The 16,794-nt window shown below is 49.9% G+C and overlaps 1 protein-coding gene across 1 annotated transcript in view; it reads right to left on the reverse strand.

The window, feature by feature from the left end:
* Nucleotides 1–16,794, reverse strand: part of ABCC1 (ATP binding cassette subfamily C member 1 (ABCC1 blood group)) — a 126,348-nt gene that overhangs the window by 16,534 nt on the left and 93,020 nt on the right. Inside the window, exons 17-21 of the mRNA XM_087815640.1 lie at nucleotides 15,318–15,494; nucleotides 13,412–13,579; nucleotides 11,254–11,437; nucleotides 3,927–4,017; nucleotides 1,908–2,043 (exon numbers count right to left, since the gene is read on the reverse strand). Coding sequence (XP_087671766.1) covers nucleotides 1,908–2,043; nucleotides 3,927–4,017; nucleotides 11,254–11,437; nucleotides 13,412–13,579; nucleotides 15,318–15,494 — 756 coding nt within the window. The remainder of the gene's footprint in view (nucleotides 1–1,907; nucleotides 2,044–3,926; nucleotides 4,018–11,253; nucleotides 11,438–13,411; nucleotides 13,580–15,317; nucleotides 15,495–16,794) is intronic.

The raw sequence follows: 16,794 nt of genomic DNA on the forward strand, positions 1-16,794 counted from the left end.
TGAAAGATGAGAGGTCTGATGTATAACTGAGTGCTTCTGTTTTTCAGTTTCAAGTCCCTGTTCTTCAAACTCAAATAGTGGGAAAAGGGTGTCAGAATAAAGAACATGCTCGTTGCACCACTTGATTCCTCACATAGCTGAGCTGCCTGCTGGCCCTGAATGACCCTGCGGGACTCAGGGACTCCTTCACTCTATTCCCTGAGCAGTGGGACATGGCCACGTGGGAGGCAGAAGCGGCCACATGAGCTGAACCCAGCTCCACTCTTGGTCTGACTTCGGCAACTTACGACCACCTTCCCCCATTTCTGTTTTCTTTGTATATAAAATGCAGGTAATACTGGGACCCATCTCCTCTGGGGTATGGGATTCAATGGGGATTCAACAGGCCTGGCATCTCTGGTCCTTCCTCCCCATGTCCTTGATTCGGGGTCATTTCTCTGGCTCCTTGGAGGGTCAGTAAAAGCAAGGGGACAGGGGACAGGACACACTCCAGTCACCTGTGCCCCCAGCCACAGCTGTGATGGCAGGTGAGGGGAGGGGCTGGGAACAGAGCGTCCCAGGAGATTCTGGATGCATCCCCGTAGATCTGAGAAGAGTGCCCCACCCTCACATGGTGCCGAACCACCTTTCATGGGTTGGTGGTTTTTCTTTGTGTACTTACTTTTTACTTATTTAAAAAACTCTATTCCCTGTTCTTTAAAAAAAAAAAACATTTATTTTTAAAAATAAACTTTGGCCCTGGCTGGTGATGCTCAGTGGCTGGAGCACTGTCCATGCACCACAGGGCTGCAGGTTCAGTTCCTGGTCAGGGCACATATCCAGGTTGTGGATTTGACCCCCAGTCGGGGCACATGAGTGAGGCAACTGATGGGTGTTCCTCTCTCTCTCTCTCCCTTCCTTTCTCTCTAGAATCAATGAAACACATATCCTCAGGTGAGGATTTAAAAAAACAACAACTTTGGATCACAGCCACAAGTGGAAAATTGATTACTGACAGCCAATATGGATGATTGTAGAATTTTAAACCCAGTGCTTTTTACAAAGAAAAGTTAGCAGCTGTTAGTGCTAGAGACTGAATGTTTGTGCCCCCCCCCCCAAATTCCTATGTTGAAATCCTAACCCCCAATGTGATGGCGTTAGGAGTTGGGGCCTTCAAGAGGTGATTAGCCTCATGAAAGTGAATGGTATTAGTCCCCTTACAAAAGGAGGCCTCAGAGAGCTCCCCAGCCCCTCTGCCAGCTGAGGACAGTGAGAAGGCAGCCGTCTATGAACAAGGGAGAGGGTTCTCGATAGACACAGATTTGTTGATGCCTGGATCCTGCACTTAAGCCTTCAGAGGTGTGACCAATAAATGTGTATTGTTTCACAGCCACCCAGCCTACGATATTTGTTATAACAAATATCCTGAATGGACTAAGACAGTTAGGTATTAAAAACGAGCTAGCAACCAACTTTCTCACTGATGTAAGGGCTGAAAGAGAAATGAAAACTTTTTTTCTAACTATATAATTTAATATTTTTTAGCATTGTGTCTGCAACAGCCTGAAACCATCTCACGTAAATGGAATCCCACATGGTAGGAAGCCCTGAATCAAATCAACGAGGTTGCCTAGTGCTAGAGAGGCCCCCAGGGGCTCACAGGAGACGGCAGTAAGGACAGCAGAGACTATACATGACAGCCCTGGAGTTGGACTGCAGAGTTTGAATCCCAGCTCCGCCACTCAGCTGCAATCTTGGGTGAGTCCCCTAGGCTCTCAGGCCTCGGTTTCCAGCACTTAAAACAGTATTTATATAGGCCCCTGCGAGGAAGACACGAGTTGACATAAACGAGGCGGCACTGCACGGGCCGGCACACACTGACGGCCGCCAGCGCCAGCCAGCGCCCTCAGGAGGCAGCCTGCCCTTACCTGCCCCGTTTGGGCCTTGTCTGCCTCCATCATCTTCCAGGTCTCCTCCTCCTTGGCCCCGGCCTTCTGCAGCTCGGCAGTGCTGTTGCGGTGCCGGCTGACATCCCCGCTGTAGGAGGAGGAGTTGCTGAGCTGCCTGGGGAAAGCAAGGCACACGGGTGTCAGCCTTGGGCAGGGACGGCAGTCCCAGCAAAGTACCGACCCAGTTCAACCTCCCGATTTTACAAATGCAACCCAGAGAGGGGAAGGGCCGTGCCAGGGCCCCCTGAAAGGAAGTGTTCCTTTACGCAGGCGTTCTTCAGACAGCATTTTTGCCCACCAGTGGTCATTACCTTTTGCAGACCATCACAGATTATCACGGATCATGTGACCCCAAACTCTTTCCTCCCTGAGGCAGTCCTGTTCCCTGGGGACTTAAACCTTGGGGAACGACATGGTGAGAGAGAGAGAGTGTGCGTGTGTACATGTGCGTGAGAACACAGGAAGGGGATATCCCCTCTCTCAGCCATGGCTTAGACCCAAATGAGCAAAAGTGATGGCATGTGACCCATCTTGGTCCAGCCTGCGGCCAGTTAGGAAACGAGGAAGTGAGTCCTGCCAACAGCTGCACGAGCATGGAAGTGGTCCATGCCCAGCTGAGCCTTCAGATAGGACCCCAGCCTGGCCGACACCTTGGCTACAGCCTGTGAGACACAATGAGCTGAGCCGCACCTGGACCCCCCAAGACGCAGAAACCATGAGATGACAAACCATCAAGTTTGTAGTGATGTGTTATGTAGCAAGAGAAAACAAACACCCCAGTGTTCTGTGTCTGCTCAGTCTGCCCATGGCTCTCTCTGGTTTGCGCCCCACCATCACCTGCCCCCGTTCCTAGGACCACCCGCAGGCGCTGCCTCATCTCGGCTACTTCAGCAAAATTTTAGATAGCAGTCACCGTGACTGGTTATGCTGGCCGCCTGCCTGAACCTGCAGCACCCCCACATCCCAGGTGTGACTCTGGGTGTGCTCTAAGTGCTTTACACACATATGCCCAGCTCCCCGCCTCAACAGAGGCACCGACAGAGAAGGAAATCCTTCCACTTGTCCGTATGATAAAAATCTGAGTCCAGGAGGGAACTGTGCCAGTGTTCTGCGGGCAGAGCTGCTCATACCAGTCTCCTTCCCAGCTCCATTTCTGTGAAATCTCCCCACACCCAAAAGAAGTTCAGGCAGCCCCAGCTCGCCAGATAATAGCTCAGTGCTGTTTGCTGAGTGCTGGTGGCACAGGCACGATCCTGAGTGCGTCACAGGTAACATATCATGTAGGCCATACTACAACCCTATGTGGCAGACCCACCACACACCCCATTTGGCAGCTGAGAAAACTGAGGCACAGAGAGGTTAACCAGCAAAGCCCAAATACCCAATGACCTCACGAAATGCAACCTCCTTTAAAGTAGCAAAGCAGAGAACTTAGGAGCAGTGACTCAGAGGCCTGACTTGGGTTCAAATCCCAGCTCAGCTTCTTTCTAGCTGTATAACCTGTGGGGAGCTCTCTGTTTGCTCATCTGTAAAATGGGAAGATGACAGTAACTACCTCCTGGTCCAATAGACTGCACAGGACTTGGCACTACACCTGGGTCCTAATGGTGCATAAAACACAGAGCTCACTATCACTGTGACTGCTTTGAATTGAATGCTGGTTCTTAAAGCCTCAGCCTTCCAGGCCCCTCGGAGGGAATTGAACAAAAATCCACACCATGTAGGGAACTTGATGCCAGAAGTGCAGACTGATGGTTAAATCACGAGGCCTGTGTGGATTGTGCCACCTGGCAGGAACAGTGCCAGGCTCCCCCTTCAGGCCTCTGTGCTCCAGAAAATGAGGTTCCTAGACGGTTCGGGGGGAGGGGGGAGGCAGAAAGCCTGCATTTTCACAACCCTGGAGAGCTGAAGGCTTTTTTTGGTAGGTCAAGCCACTGGCACCCTGTATGTCCTCCCTCCCCCAGGCGGGCAGAAGCGTGGTGTCTCCCTCGCTCTTACCTCTGCACTTGCTTCCTTGCAGCATCCATCACCACCATGCCATTCTCCATTTGCTTCGTCTCTTTCCCTGGACCGCTCATGCCTGCTAATCCTGGCAGAAGACAGAGAAAGGGGGAATCATAGTTTTAAGAGCCAATGCCAAAACCAAAGACAAAACCTGTCACTTGGCGGGGGGAAGGGGGGGGATGGCAGAAAACCTGGCCTCCAGGAAGCTCAAAAAGCAAGAGAGCAAGATCGGCTTTGCTGAGGCCACAAGCAGGCTCTCGGCTGGGATGCAGGAGCTAACTACTAGTTTGCAAGTTCCCTTGGGGCAGGGGTGATGCTTTGCAACCATTTCGAGGGCCCCATTAACTGAGGGTGTTGGGCCTGAGCAGATGCTCTGTTCCAGCAGCAACGGGTACAGTGAGATTCAGCTGATTGCCCCCCTGCTGCATGAAGCTTGGTTAATGGGGCCAGGATGTGAGGAACTAGGCAGGGGGAAAGGGAACAGCCCTCTGGGCCCCAAGCAGGGGTGATACTCAAAATAAATAACCTGTTTTGACAGGGGCACCAGTCAATCAAGTCCCAGGGGTACCCTGTCATGCCAGGAGTTAACCCTTCGGTTTGCCTAATAATAGGGTGGTCCAAAAGGTCCGGGGTAAGGGGTACCTGGGCCAGTGGCTGCTTCCCCAACAGTAAGGAAGTATCTTAACTGATATGGCCACCATGGATACCAGCCGGATACCCACAAAATCCCAGGAAGTACCCACCTGTCAACTCTAACCACTGTAGCTTCGACGGTGGTGGCTAATGTTTACCAATGGAGTGGGGCGGCTGTGCTGAAATACATCATCCCCTTTAATCCTCCCAACTACTCAGTGAGACACTGATTACCCCCAACTCCACTCCGATTTCCTTCCCCTCTGGTGCTGTGAGAGAGTGTAAGAAACAAGCATGATGTAGGGCCCTAAAGGGATGACCCCAAAAGCGGAGGGGAGGGATGCAGGAGAGAAGTCACAAAAGGGGATAAACATGCAGCCAGGGGGACCCTGGGAACATGCTCAGGTGACATGCATAGAAGCAGGATCCAGAAAGGCAGGCTCTCTGGGGTGAGAGCCACAGGAAGACAAAGAGGACAGAAAGCTAGGGATCATTCCTGAGGAAAGGGAAGGAGTTCGTCCATGATCCTCAGTCTTGGCTGTGAACCAACCATGGGGGATGCCCAAGGTGCAGCCGAGGTGCCTGTGGTGACTCTGCAGAGAGACGGGTCCCCGTGCTGAGTCAGAGCAGAGTCAGGCGGGGAGGGTTCTCTCACTTCCAGGTGTGGGTACTGGGGAAGTAATGAACCTCTAAGCCTCAACTACCACATCTGCAAAGTGGGAGTAATGACAGCACTTTCCCTCATACGCAGGAAGATGATGAGCTGTGCGTGGTGAACAGCAAGTATAAGATGCACTGTGGTGCTCATCCTTACCTGCATTTTAAACGTGGTCCACAGATAATTCGGGCCCACAGCCAGGATTGAGAATCACTGCCTTAAACATTTCCTTTAATGTCAGCATTTTTGTTTTTAATTAAAAAAAACTAAGCCAAACAAAAAAGAAGAGTGATAACAGGCAGGACTTCCCATGCAGCCACACACAGCCAGCACATATAACACATGCACAACATCCGGGCCCAGTTGCAGCCTTGACAGTCGTTCTCTGTGCAGGGGTGGGGACGCCTGAACACACTCCCAAAGACACCTGTCCTGTGGGCGGGTGCTTCAGAGAGCCCGGCTGTGCCACTGGGCTGCCAGGCCGCCCTCTGTAAGCCTCAACCTTGTCTTCTCCTCCTGCTCCTCACTCAGCAGCAACCCCCCAGTGGCCTCCTGTGGCTGCCGCCCCTTCTCAACCCAATTAGCCCACAGGTTGATACACCAAATGGGGCAGCTGGAAAATGCTCCTCTGCAAGAGGAGGGACTGAGGGTCTAAGAGGGGCAATGTGAACGTGTGCTGGTCTACTATAGTCCACCTTTTTCACAGGGGATTAGCCCTCCCCCTCTTCCTATGGTCCTGGCAGGCCTGTGAGGGTGCCCCAGGCTCCCCCAGCCAAGGAAAGGGGGTTGCCCAAGGTCAGCCCATCAGAACCCCTCTCCCAGGACATTGAACCATCATTGGTCCCACAAGAACCAAAGATAGTTCCAACTGATCTGTCCCAAAGAAGTCTCATTCCCAGAGTTCCCATCTCCTGAGTCCCGCTGCCTTTGGTTTCTGAGCTACCTGGTGTCCTTCAGTAAACACCCTTGTTGTTAAGTGGCTGGAGTTGGCTTCTGTGGCTGCAAAAGGGCCCTCTGCCAGGACCTTCAACCACAATGCTAGTTACAGAAGGCAGGAGGGACAGGTCCACTCCAGCGACCAGTTCAGGCCTTTACAGCCCCAGAGGGAGAGAGGGCAGCCTTGCCGGCTGAAATTCTGCTGGAAGACATCCCTCCTCTGGGATGCAACCTGCAGTTGCTCCATCAGGCGTCATCACCCGCACTGTTGTGGCCTGCCAAGGTCTTGACCATGCCCAGGAGGTCTGAGCAGCTTAATAATAAAATAATCAGTAACAGCCAAACTGTTACCACTCATCGTCCATCTACCACGTGCCAGGTGTTTCACAACCAGCATTTCCTTCAAGGCGTGCTAGTCACGGTCATTTGCCCAAGGAGACAGTAAACCTTAGCCAAGGTCTCCCAGCTGATGAGTGGCAGAGCTGGAGACTTGAATGATATCCCTAAGTGCCCACCAGAAAGCCTGGAACATAGTAGGTGCCCAATAAATGTTTGTTGAATGGACAATGGAAGGGGATGGAAGAGCAGACGTTCCAGGCCCCTTCCCAGGCGCGCAGCAATAGCACAAGCCTGTCTGCAAGCTCATGCTGCAAGCACAGGCAAGTCCAGCCCACGTGCCACTGACCTGCCCCCTCCTCGTCCACCACATCGCTACCTGGGAATTCGCAAGATCCAAGAAAGTGTTAAGAACTGAGGCAAAACTCCCTCCCTAAGTCCCCATGTAAACGCCCCACACGTTTGGGTGCAGATGGGTGTGTTCTCTTAAGGATGAAGGGCAAGGATGGCTGAGGGACCTGCTGTGTTTGAACCTCAGTTTCCCCACCCCACGTTTGGGGGTATCCCTGACAAGCACATTGCACATGGCCACCCCTTTCTCTAAAAGCTATAACCGTAAGAGTTTAAACATTAAAGAGCAGATCAACCTTCTGTCTTGACAGCTGTTTCATGGCAGCAGAGGGAAAGAAATTAAGTAAACAGAGTGGCAGGGTGGACATGACTGCTGGGAGGAGGCAAGGCCTCAGCTCCGGCTCACAGCCTCTAGTTCTTAGAGGACACAAGAACCTGACTCTGAGCCGGCTACACATGGAGCCGAGAAATGAGGAAGAGAAGGTCACTTGGCTCGGGTATCATCTTGGACCCTCCCAGGCTAGGATGGGGATCCCTTCTCGGGGTTCTCACAGCCTCCCATGCTTGCCTCCAACACCATGATGTCCTTGATTACTTGGTGTTTGTCCCCCATCAAACTGTGAACTCTACTCCCAGCACCAGTACATCAGATGGCCATGAGTTTCTACAGGATGGGCACCGCATAACTCAAGGGGCACCATTCCACACAGTGGCTCAAGTACCGAGCAGACCACAGCCATGCTGTGTACACTGGGTGGGCAGATGACAGAGTAGCAAATAAATGGCCAAGTGAACTAGCAGAGCTGACCTTCCAATGCCAGAAGGGGCACCAAATCAGCCATAGTGGTGCCATCTCACAGCCCGAACCCACAAAGCTGGTTTCTAAACCAGCCCTGAGAGAAATGGGTAAAAAATGAGCTTATCTTGTTTTCGCATCTGGGATATTTATGCAGCTGTGTTAATGTCCAAAGCCCAGAGACATATACAGACCGCATACACAGGGCATGACTTCAACAATCAAGGAGTCATTCATTCACTCAGCACATTTATTATTATTACTACATGACGGTCACTGTTCTCCATCCAGAGGTGACCAAAAAACCCTCATGGAGCTTAAATTCCAAGGGGGAGAGAGACACAGTAAACAAACTAGCAGATCCAGAATTTAGTGTCAGGTAGTGATAAGCACCACGGAGAAAAATAAAGCAGGGCAGGGGAAAACCAATGATGCTATGAAATAGTAATTCTTGGCAATTTTTAAGCAAAGACAAGAAACCTGTAATTCAATGACTGTTCCTTGAGTGTGTCTCAGCACCAGGTGCGGGGCTGTGATGCCGATAAGCCAGGCAGCGTTCCTGCCCTTGAGCCACTTAAGTGCTGCCTGGGCTGTGTGCTCTGCCAGCTGCTGGCCCTCAGAGTGGGCACGTCAGAGGCTCACTGTTTATTCCAGCAATACTGCCTTTACTCAAGAAGGTTCTGGAACTCCGCTTGGGCAAGGGCCAGCGGGCAAGCCTCCCTCAAGGGAAAGATCCAAGACACTGCTATGCGCAGAGTCAACGCCTCGCTTTTGACCAAAAACGGAAGTGACCGGCTGCATCCCCCGACCCCCCTCCCGCCACTGGGCCCTGCAGGTTCTTCATACTCAAAAGAGGAAGAAATACGGCCACTGAGGACAGCCGACAGGAATGTGCCATCTGTACATGGACTCTCCGCGGCTATGTGGTGTTTACAACAGATTTTTGCAATAAAGGGAGGCCCTTACGACTCGATGTTAAAGAAAAAATAAAAGGGTCAGGGGAATTGATGAAGAGAGAGACAGGTGGGAAAGAGGCCAAATGCCGGTGTAGTCCCCCCTCTCTGGGCGGTGGGAGAGTGGAAGGAGATTCTTTCTCCTGGTTCCTTACGCTTTTCCACCGTTTGCTATTGTCTACAATGAACACATAGTGATTTTATAATCAGGAAAAAGGAAAACAGCAGAAATTTAAGAAAGGGGGAAAAAAGTAGTCATGGGGTTTAAAGAAACTTCAAACAAGGTTCTGAAAAGTAAACACGTTGTTGGAATCAAGGTCTTTCTCCTAAGAAAACAAGGAAAGGACCTGGGCAGCCTGAAGTCAGAGTGGAGTAGGTGTCTCGCCATCCTGTGGGCCAAATGATGCTCTGCTGCCGGTGGGCAGAGGCAGTGCGCTGTGTATTGCAGGGTGTTTAACAGCATCTCTGGTCTCTACCTATTAGATGCTGGGAGTACCCACCCTGCAACCCCAGTTGTGACAACCAGACATGTCTGCAGACGTTGCCAAGTCTCCCTGAAAGGCACAGGTGTTCTCTGGTAAAAACCACTGCTCTAGGTTTTAGGTTCTTAACAAAGAAACCAAAGTAAATTCAAAATGTTCTTCACCTTCCACGTACAAAGGTTTTGAGCCAATTTGTAAATCTCTTTGCCACCACCACCAACAACAAAAAGTTTCCTAGAAATCAGTACAATGAATGTCCCTGGGGAGGGACATCTCCCCACCCTGAGCCTGGTTCCTGTTACATTTCCCCCTTCCCTACCGTGTGAGAAAAAACTCCCCAAACCAAACACTCCCCCTTCAGCCTGTGTGTTCTAAAAAAGACTCGATTAAGCCAACAACAGGGGCGGGGTGGGGTGGGGGGGGAGCTTCCCTTTAGGAGGAGCCAAGAATGTGTTTCAAACAAATCCAAGGTCACTGGCGCCTGGAGCTGGCTAAGCAAGACTAGGCACTAAAGCTGAGCCTTATCGCTGGGCCTTCGGGGGGGGGGGGGAGGGGGGAGCCCAGTTTGATTTAGACACATAGGTTGAGGACTTCTGTGTCCCACCCGGCAGGAGGCTGAGTGGCTGAATTGGGGAAATGACCCCACAGTGGTGCTAGGGTGGTGGATGGTATTTTCACCAACAAATTAAGTGTTGACGTGCACCAAACAGAGAGAAAAAAGAAAAAAAGAAATGGCAGTGTTCCGTGTCCTGCATAAACTGCTTTGCACACGCCTGCAGCTGGGGAGGAATGGGGAAAAGCCATTAGGGCCAAGGGCACGCACCTCGGTCGCAGGCTCCATCCTTCACGCAGCCAACTTCGCGTGTGTAGGAGACAGCCAGTCGATGTGTCTCTCTCACACTGATGTTTCTCTCTCTCTCCCCTCTCTCTGAAAAGCAATTCTACCCCCCTCATGAGCTGTTAGGAGGATTCAGCAAGATGACCTCAGCAGAGAACAGAAGCCCCAGTGAGCACTCTGTCCCAGCTGTGTGGCTTTCCCATCACAGACATTCCCTTCACCTGGGGAGCTGTGCAATGGGGCAGCCCTGCGGCCCCGCCCTTGAGACCTGTCTGGGGACCAAGTATATAATAAACACACTACAAAGTCTCAAGAAGTCTGTAATCAGCTCCTGGAAGAGGGAGATCAGGGTAGGACAGTTGACCTCTGTGTAGTTCCACTCTTTTTAGCAACAGCTGAAACCAAAGCTGAAAGGCATCAGATGACCTTTCTGTGTTAACACAGGCCAGAGCTCAGGGAAGAGAGAATCATCTGAGAGGCCAATCTGACCAATGAAACACAGGGCAACTGGCAAAGGTTGCAAACCAATTCCCTGACTTTTAAACCAAATGATAAGCGAGAACAGGATTCTTAGAAGTCTTGCCCTGTCTGCTTCAAATAAAGGCAGGGTGACGTCCCAGCCCAAAATTCAAAAGGCACCTCCGAGACTGTCCCTGCTCTCAGAGTACTGGCCTGGGAGGGGAGCCAGGGTGCAGCGTCTGGGAAGTAGGCAGGTCTACCTTGGCCTGGCAGGTGCCAGGGGGATGGGGGTAAAAGAGACGCAGCTCTTCCCCGGGCAGAAATGACAGCAGCTGTCATTTACGCAACACTCTGTGCTGGGCACTGTGACAGAGGCTTCACGTAATGTAGCACATTAAATTGACACCAAATGCTAGAAGGTTGGTTCTTTTGTTACACTGCTCTATCAGTGAGGAAACTGAGGCTCAGAAGGGGTTTGAGGTCCAAGAGCTGGTTAAGAGCAGCAGCTGGGATTCAAACCCAGGTCCTGCCAACTCCAAGCCTGCATGCTCAACCACCTTGCCTCATGACCCTCACATGTCACTGGCTCCTTACAGCCTCTTGGGAGCCAGAAGGACTATGATTATCCCTGTCCCTATTTTTGTCACAAGGACCCTGAAGCTCAGGAGGCCCAAAGCCACACCATAGAAAAGATTGGGACTTGTGCCCATGTCTGCAGACCAGGACATACAGCACTGGGACCACTCCTCATAAGGATGGTTCTTCCAGATGGTTCCTGAGAGGGCCTGGCCCAGTCCCTGCCTGATGCCCTGATGAATCACCCAGTGGCTGGTGGAAACCTCTAGGGGACAACTGAGGCCCTGCAAGTCGCCACCTTACCGTCGTCCTGCTCCGTCTGTTCCTGCTCGGCGCTGGAGTACGTGCGCAGGAACTCAGCGAAGGCCCCATCCCGGGCCAGTAGCTCCTGGTAGGAGCCCATCTCAGAGATCTTGCCGCCACTCATGACGATGATGACATCCACCTGCGGCAGGTAGCTGATGCCATGCGTGACCAGGAGCCGAGTCTGTGGGCAAAGCGGAGACCGGGCGCGTTAGCACACATGTGAGAGAGGCAATCACCCCACACCTAGGTGGCAGGGCTCCTATCTGAAGGTGGATGCACACCTGGGACAACCTTTGGGTGCTTTCATTCAACACATGTGCCAGGACCTGGGGGAGGGGGTGGCAGTAACAGGGAAGAATTCGAGAATCCCTGTCCCCGATTCCAGGGTCAGGAATCCCTGTCCCCGATTCCAGGGTCAGGGGAGAAACGAACGATGTGGGTAAAACGCCATGTGCTGGACGGTGACACAGCACAGAAGGGGCAGGGCACTGAGGGTGGGGTAAGTGTTGCAATTTTAACAAAGGTGATGGGAAAGGGTATTTTTGAACAAAAATCTGAAGGACAGAAGGGAGGGAGGGAACCTGGCACATGTAGACAAATAAGGACTCTGCAAAATAATTTGCTGGCAATGGCTTCATTTTTTAAGTAACCACCCACTCCCACACTTCCCACAAGCTTCAAAATTTGTAGATATGTCCTTTATCTAATGATCTGAATGTTTGGGAAGATACTCATCAAGCTATTTACGTGAGTTGACAAACTTTTTCTTAAAGGGCCAGATGGTAAACATTTTCAGCTCTACAGACCGTCGGGTCACTGTGGGAACCACCAGCCCTGTGGTTGTGGCGTGATGGCAGCCATACACAAGGCATAAACAGAGGGCTGGCTGTGTCCCCATACAGCTTTATTTATGGACACTGGTGTTTAAATTCAATGCCATTTCATATGTCATAAATTATTATTTTTCTTCAGATGTTTTCCAACCACTTAAAAATGTAAAGACCATTCTTAGCTTGAGGACCAGACTTAAACAGAGCAGGCCCGGTTCCTGGCCCCTGCCCTCAGGAGAGGAGCTGGGTGCAGAAGGGAGGACCATTTTCTAAAATTTTACACATACTCTTTATAGTCTGACTTTGTTACCATGGGCACGTAGGAATTTGGTAACAATTTTTTTAATATTTAAAAATTAAGTCTATACAGACTTCGTTGTGGTGTGTACGGGACTGCTTCAATAGGCTGAGTGGCACAATGCTCACTATATATGCGCACAACGTGATAACACTATCAAAAGAGTTTATACGCACAGCAAAAAGACTCGAAAGAAACACGGAAATCTCTAAGTGGTGAGATGATGCCACTAGCTTTTGTTGTTCTTTTTCATGTTTTTCTGAATCTCCTATATTTTTCCCATGAGCATGTTACTTTTTTAATCAGAAAGAGAGAAAAAAAGAAAAGGAGAGGAGAGGAAAGGAGAGCAAAGAAGAAAGGAAAGAGGACAGAGGACAGAGGACAGAGGACAGAGGACAGAGGAAAGAGGAAAGAGGAAAGAGGAAAGGAAAAGAATGGAAAGGGGAAAGGGGAAAGGGAGAAGGGAGGGGGAGAAGGGAGGAATCAGTACTCTCACCCCATAATTCCTCTACAGAATAAAATAAAATAATTAAATTAAAAATTAAATTAAATTTAAAAATTAAAGAAATAAAATAAAATTATAAAATAAAATATAAAATAATGAAAGAAGACAGGAACTATTTCCTGTCGGGTCAAGGTATTGTGACGGTTTTCCTGCTCCAAGCCTCTGTCCCTTGGCCCATGGTCACTTCAGAAAAGAAGGGACAGCTGCCTGCTCGGTCACAGGGAATCTTTGTGGGATTTCTTTCTATGAAGCCACCATTATTGTTAAACCAGGAAGAGGGGCCTTTTTTGGCCAAGCGGAGGCAATGACCTCAAGTCAGTGCCAAGGACTTCCCCCCATAATGACAAGAGCAAGAAGGCCGTCCTGGGAAGGCTTCCAAGGGAAGCATTAGAAAAGTGTTCTTAAGTTCAATTAAAAAAAAAAAAAAAAAGCCTGGGAAGTGAAAGGTTACCAAAGGGGCACATTCTGACTTAACCAAAGCGTGAAAGAACCAGACCTTGAGCCCTGCCCCTCTTCAGGTACCTTGTTCTTCAGCATCCCCTTGGGGCCGATCACATTTTCAAATATGTGTTTTCCCACGTGGGAATCCACTGCCGATAGGGGGTCGTCGAAGAAGTAGATGTCGGAGTCACAGTACACAGCCCGGGCCAGGCTTACGCGCTGCTTCTGGCCCCCTGACAGGTTCACGCCCTGGGGAGACACATGGCAGAAGGTGGGTTTGCTGGGAAACCTCAAGACACACAGAGAAGGCAAGCTGCTTAGGATGCAGCAGACCCAGGCTGGAGACCCCACAGGGCTGCACCCTCTCCCTCCTGTGCAGCAATAGAGGTATGAGATTGCACCTGCATGGTTGTGGGTTCAAGTGCTAGCATGGGATTTAGCCTCACTTGTAAAACAGGTGGAAGAGAAAACCTGAGCCTCCAAGGAGCTGCTGAGTGAAGACCCAGGACAGAGTGGGAGTTTAGCAAAGGGTGGCCAGTGACACTGAATAATGTTGGCTACGGAAAGGCTCCTGATCTCTGAGTCAGATGGAAAGCACCAGAGGATGTGGCAATATCATTACTGCTGTTACTATTATTATTGTTAACAGCTAACATTTTTTTTCTAATTTACTCCGGATCTAGCACTCACTGGTGAAGCCACATACAATCCAGGCAGACTATACCCTGGGGACACTGGGATCTAGCTCCACTCACTAGCAGGAAGGACACAAGGGCACCACATGGACCAAAGCAGCAGCCCTGGCCCTTCCATGCCAGATAACCCACTGTCTGGCTGAGGAATCAAAGTGCATACCCACTGGGTTAACTGCCCAGCGTCTCCTGAGAGATGCCCATCACCCCCTTGCAACAAGGTGGTGTCCTGGCAACCAGGTTTTTTCTGCATGGTCCCTCTGGCGACAGGTTTTTGGCCCAGGGGAAGATACCAGACTTGAGCTAAGCCAATCATATTCTCTTTCTCCAGATTTTGGTGCTGGGACCCAGACAAGGAGAGAGGAGTCACCAAGTGGCAGAAACACACACTTTTTTCAAAAAAGAAAGAAAAGAAGAAAGAAAGAAAAAAAGCTGATCTGCAGATTTCCCTCAAATAAATCATTCATCAGAAAGCTGGAAGAACCACAGGCTTGTAACTAAAAGCAGACAGGAAAGCTATTTGGTGCTGCCGTGGAACATTTGCATTTGCCAAGTGGACACCAGGTGACCACCAGGGGGCAGTAAAACAAGCTGGCCAGGCAGAAAAGAGTGTGCAAAGGCCCGGAGGTGGGAAGGGGCTCAGGCAAGTCACTTAGCCCCTCCCTACCTCCTTTTATCAACCACTACACGGGGAAACGGTAAGTCCCATCTAATGGGCGTGCTGTGAAGACAAAATATGGACAGTGCCTGGTACATAATAAATCCTCAAAAGTGTTATTTTATTATCATCACTGTTCTGAAAGAGACTGTGGACGTTTGAATCACTGACACCCCTCCTCCCTGTATAGTGCCCTGTGTCATGGGACTTTGCAGACTACAAAGGTAGAGTGCACTTTCTGGTCCCTTGTTTTTGGGCTCAACCAAGTGATCCATCCATTTTGTGATGGAAAAAACAGTGTGTTTTACGGGACATCGTATTAATTTTTGTTCTCTTGGGCTTCTGCTGTCACCATAAGAGCTTTCCCCTGGGGAGCTGCTGCCCCTCAGCCTAGGCCCCAGCACAAAGCCATGTGGGGCAGAGTTGGGCCAAACCCACAGCCTGGAGCCAAGCTCCGCTGGCTTGCAACATGGAGCAGTCGCCCAGCTGAGCCCAGCCTGGGTCAGCCAATCAGTCGATTCACACGCCCACAAATAAGGGAATAAGTGTCCAACATCATAAACCACTGAGATTTATTTTCTGATTATTACACGGCTATAGCTGACTGTTACAGGGGACATGCTGAAGACATACTGACCTTCTCACCAATCTCTGTCCGGTCCCCGCTGGGCAGAATTTCCAGATCTGGGAGGAGGGCACAGCCTTCTATCACAGCCTTATAAAACTGTTCCTGTAGCTGGCGTCCAAAAAGGATGTTTTCTCGGAGAGAATCATTCTGAATCCATGCCTGCTGGGGGACATAGGCCACTGAGCCCTAGATGGCAAGTGGAGAAGAAAGCAAGAGACAGGGAGACAGATTAGATTAACAAAATAGCATCCAGCTCAACCATGTGCCAGAAAGGCCCTACTTCACAAATGACTTTTCATCACACCCATTGTTTCAACAGGAGGGAAACTGGGTCACAAAGGACAATGGATGCCAGAGCTGAGATCAGAACCCACACTGACCAACATTGGGAGTTCAAGAATTAAAATACACACTGGTGAGATTATAGTTAGATATTTAGTAAACATTCATTGAATGCCTTCATCAGTGCACTAAACTCCTGCCTCCCAAGAATGGGAAATTCCTGACACGATTAAAAAAATTATTTGATTATAGTCAGAGTAAATGCTAAGAGAAAAAAACATGTGAAACCTTTAAACAGTCCTTTAAAAAGAAAGACCTAGTTAGGAACAACTGGAAAGCATTTCTTGAGGAAACCTCCTTGATGAAATTTAAGCAAGGGGTTCTGTATCAAAATCATCCATTTCAAAAGCTTTTGTGTCTTTATTTCTACATAATGTAAGGTGTCAAGAAGGCCACGAGAAGAGGGGCAGGCACTCCCTTCTGGGGAAAATTAACAAGTCAAAATTAACAAATGAACCTGTAACCTTGTCAAACCAAATACTCAGTGCACCCTCAAATTCCAGATCCATCACTTTTGTACTTAAAGGCCTTTTTCTTTTCTTTTTTTTCCTTTTTTAAAAAAATATATCTTTATTGATTTCGGAGAGAGGAAAAGAGAGGGAGAGAGAGAGATAGAAACATTAATGATGAGAGAGTCATTGATCGGCTGCAGCCCACAACCCGGGCATATGCCCTGACTGGGAATCGAACCCTGATCGCCTGGATCCTAGGTCGACGCTTAACCACTGAGCCACACCCGGCCGGGCAAAGGCCTTTTTCTTTAAAACAGTGGTTCTCAACTTGGGGTACTTTTGCCCTCCAGGGGATACCTGACAATGTCTAGAGACACTTTTGGTTGTCACAACTGGAGGCTGCTGCTGGAATCTAGGGGGGTACTGGCCAGGTATCCACCTTACAAAGCACAGGACAGCTCCCACAACAGAGAATTATCCAGCCCAAGATGTCAACAGTGCTATGGTTGGGGAAATTCAGGGTTAATGAAACAGAAGGCAGTGTGGGTCCTACCATGATTTCTAATTTTCTTCCATTAACCCAGCTCATGTTGCCCACTGATCATACTTCATAACATGTACTTGAAATAATGACAGAACACTTCCTAAACAACAGCTAGATGTTATTAGTTTGGACCCAACTACTGTAACGT

This window comes from Miniopterus natalensis, chromosome 3, assembly GCF_054644295.1.
Source record: "Miniopterus natalensis isolate mMinNat1 chromosome 3, mMinNat1.hap1, whole genome shotgun sequence".
Classification (NCBI taxonomy): Eukaryota; Metazoa; Chordata; class Mammalia; order Chiroptera; family Miniopteridae; genus Miniopterus; species Miniopterus natalensis.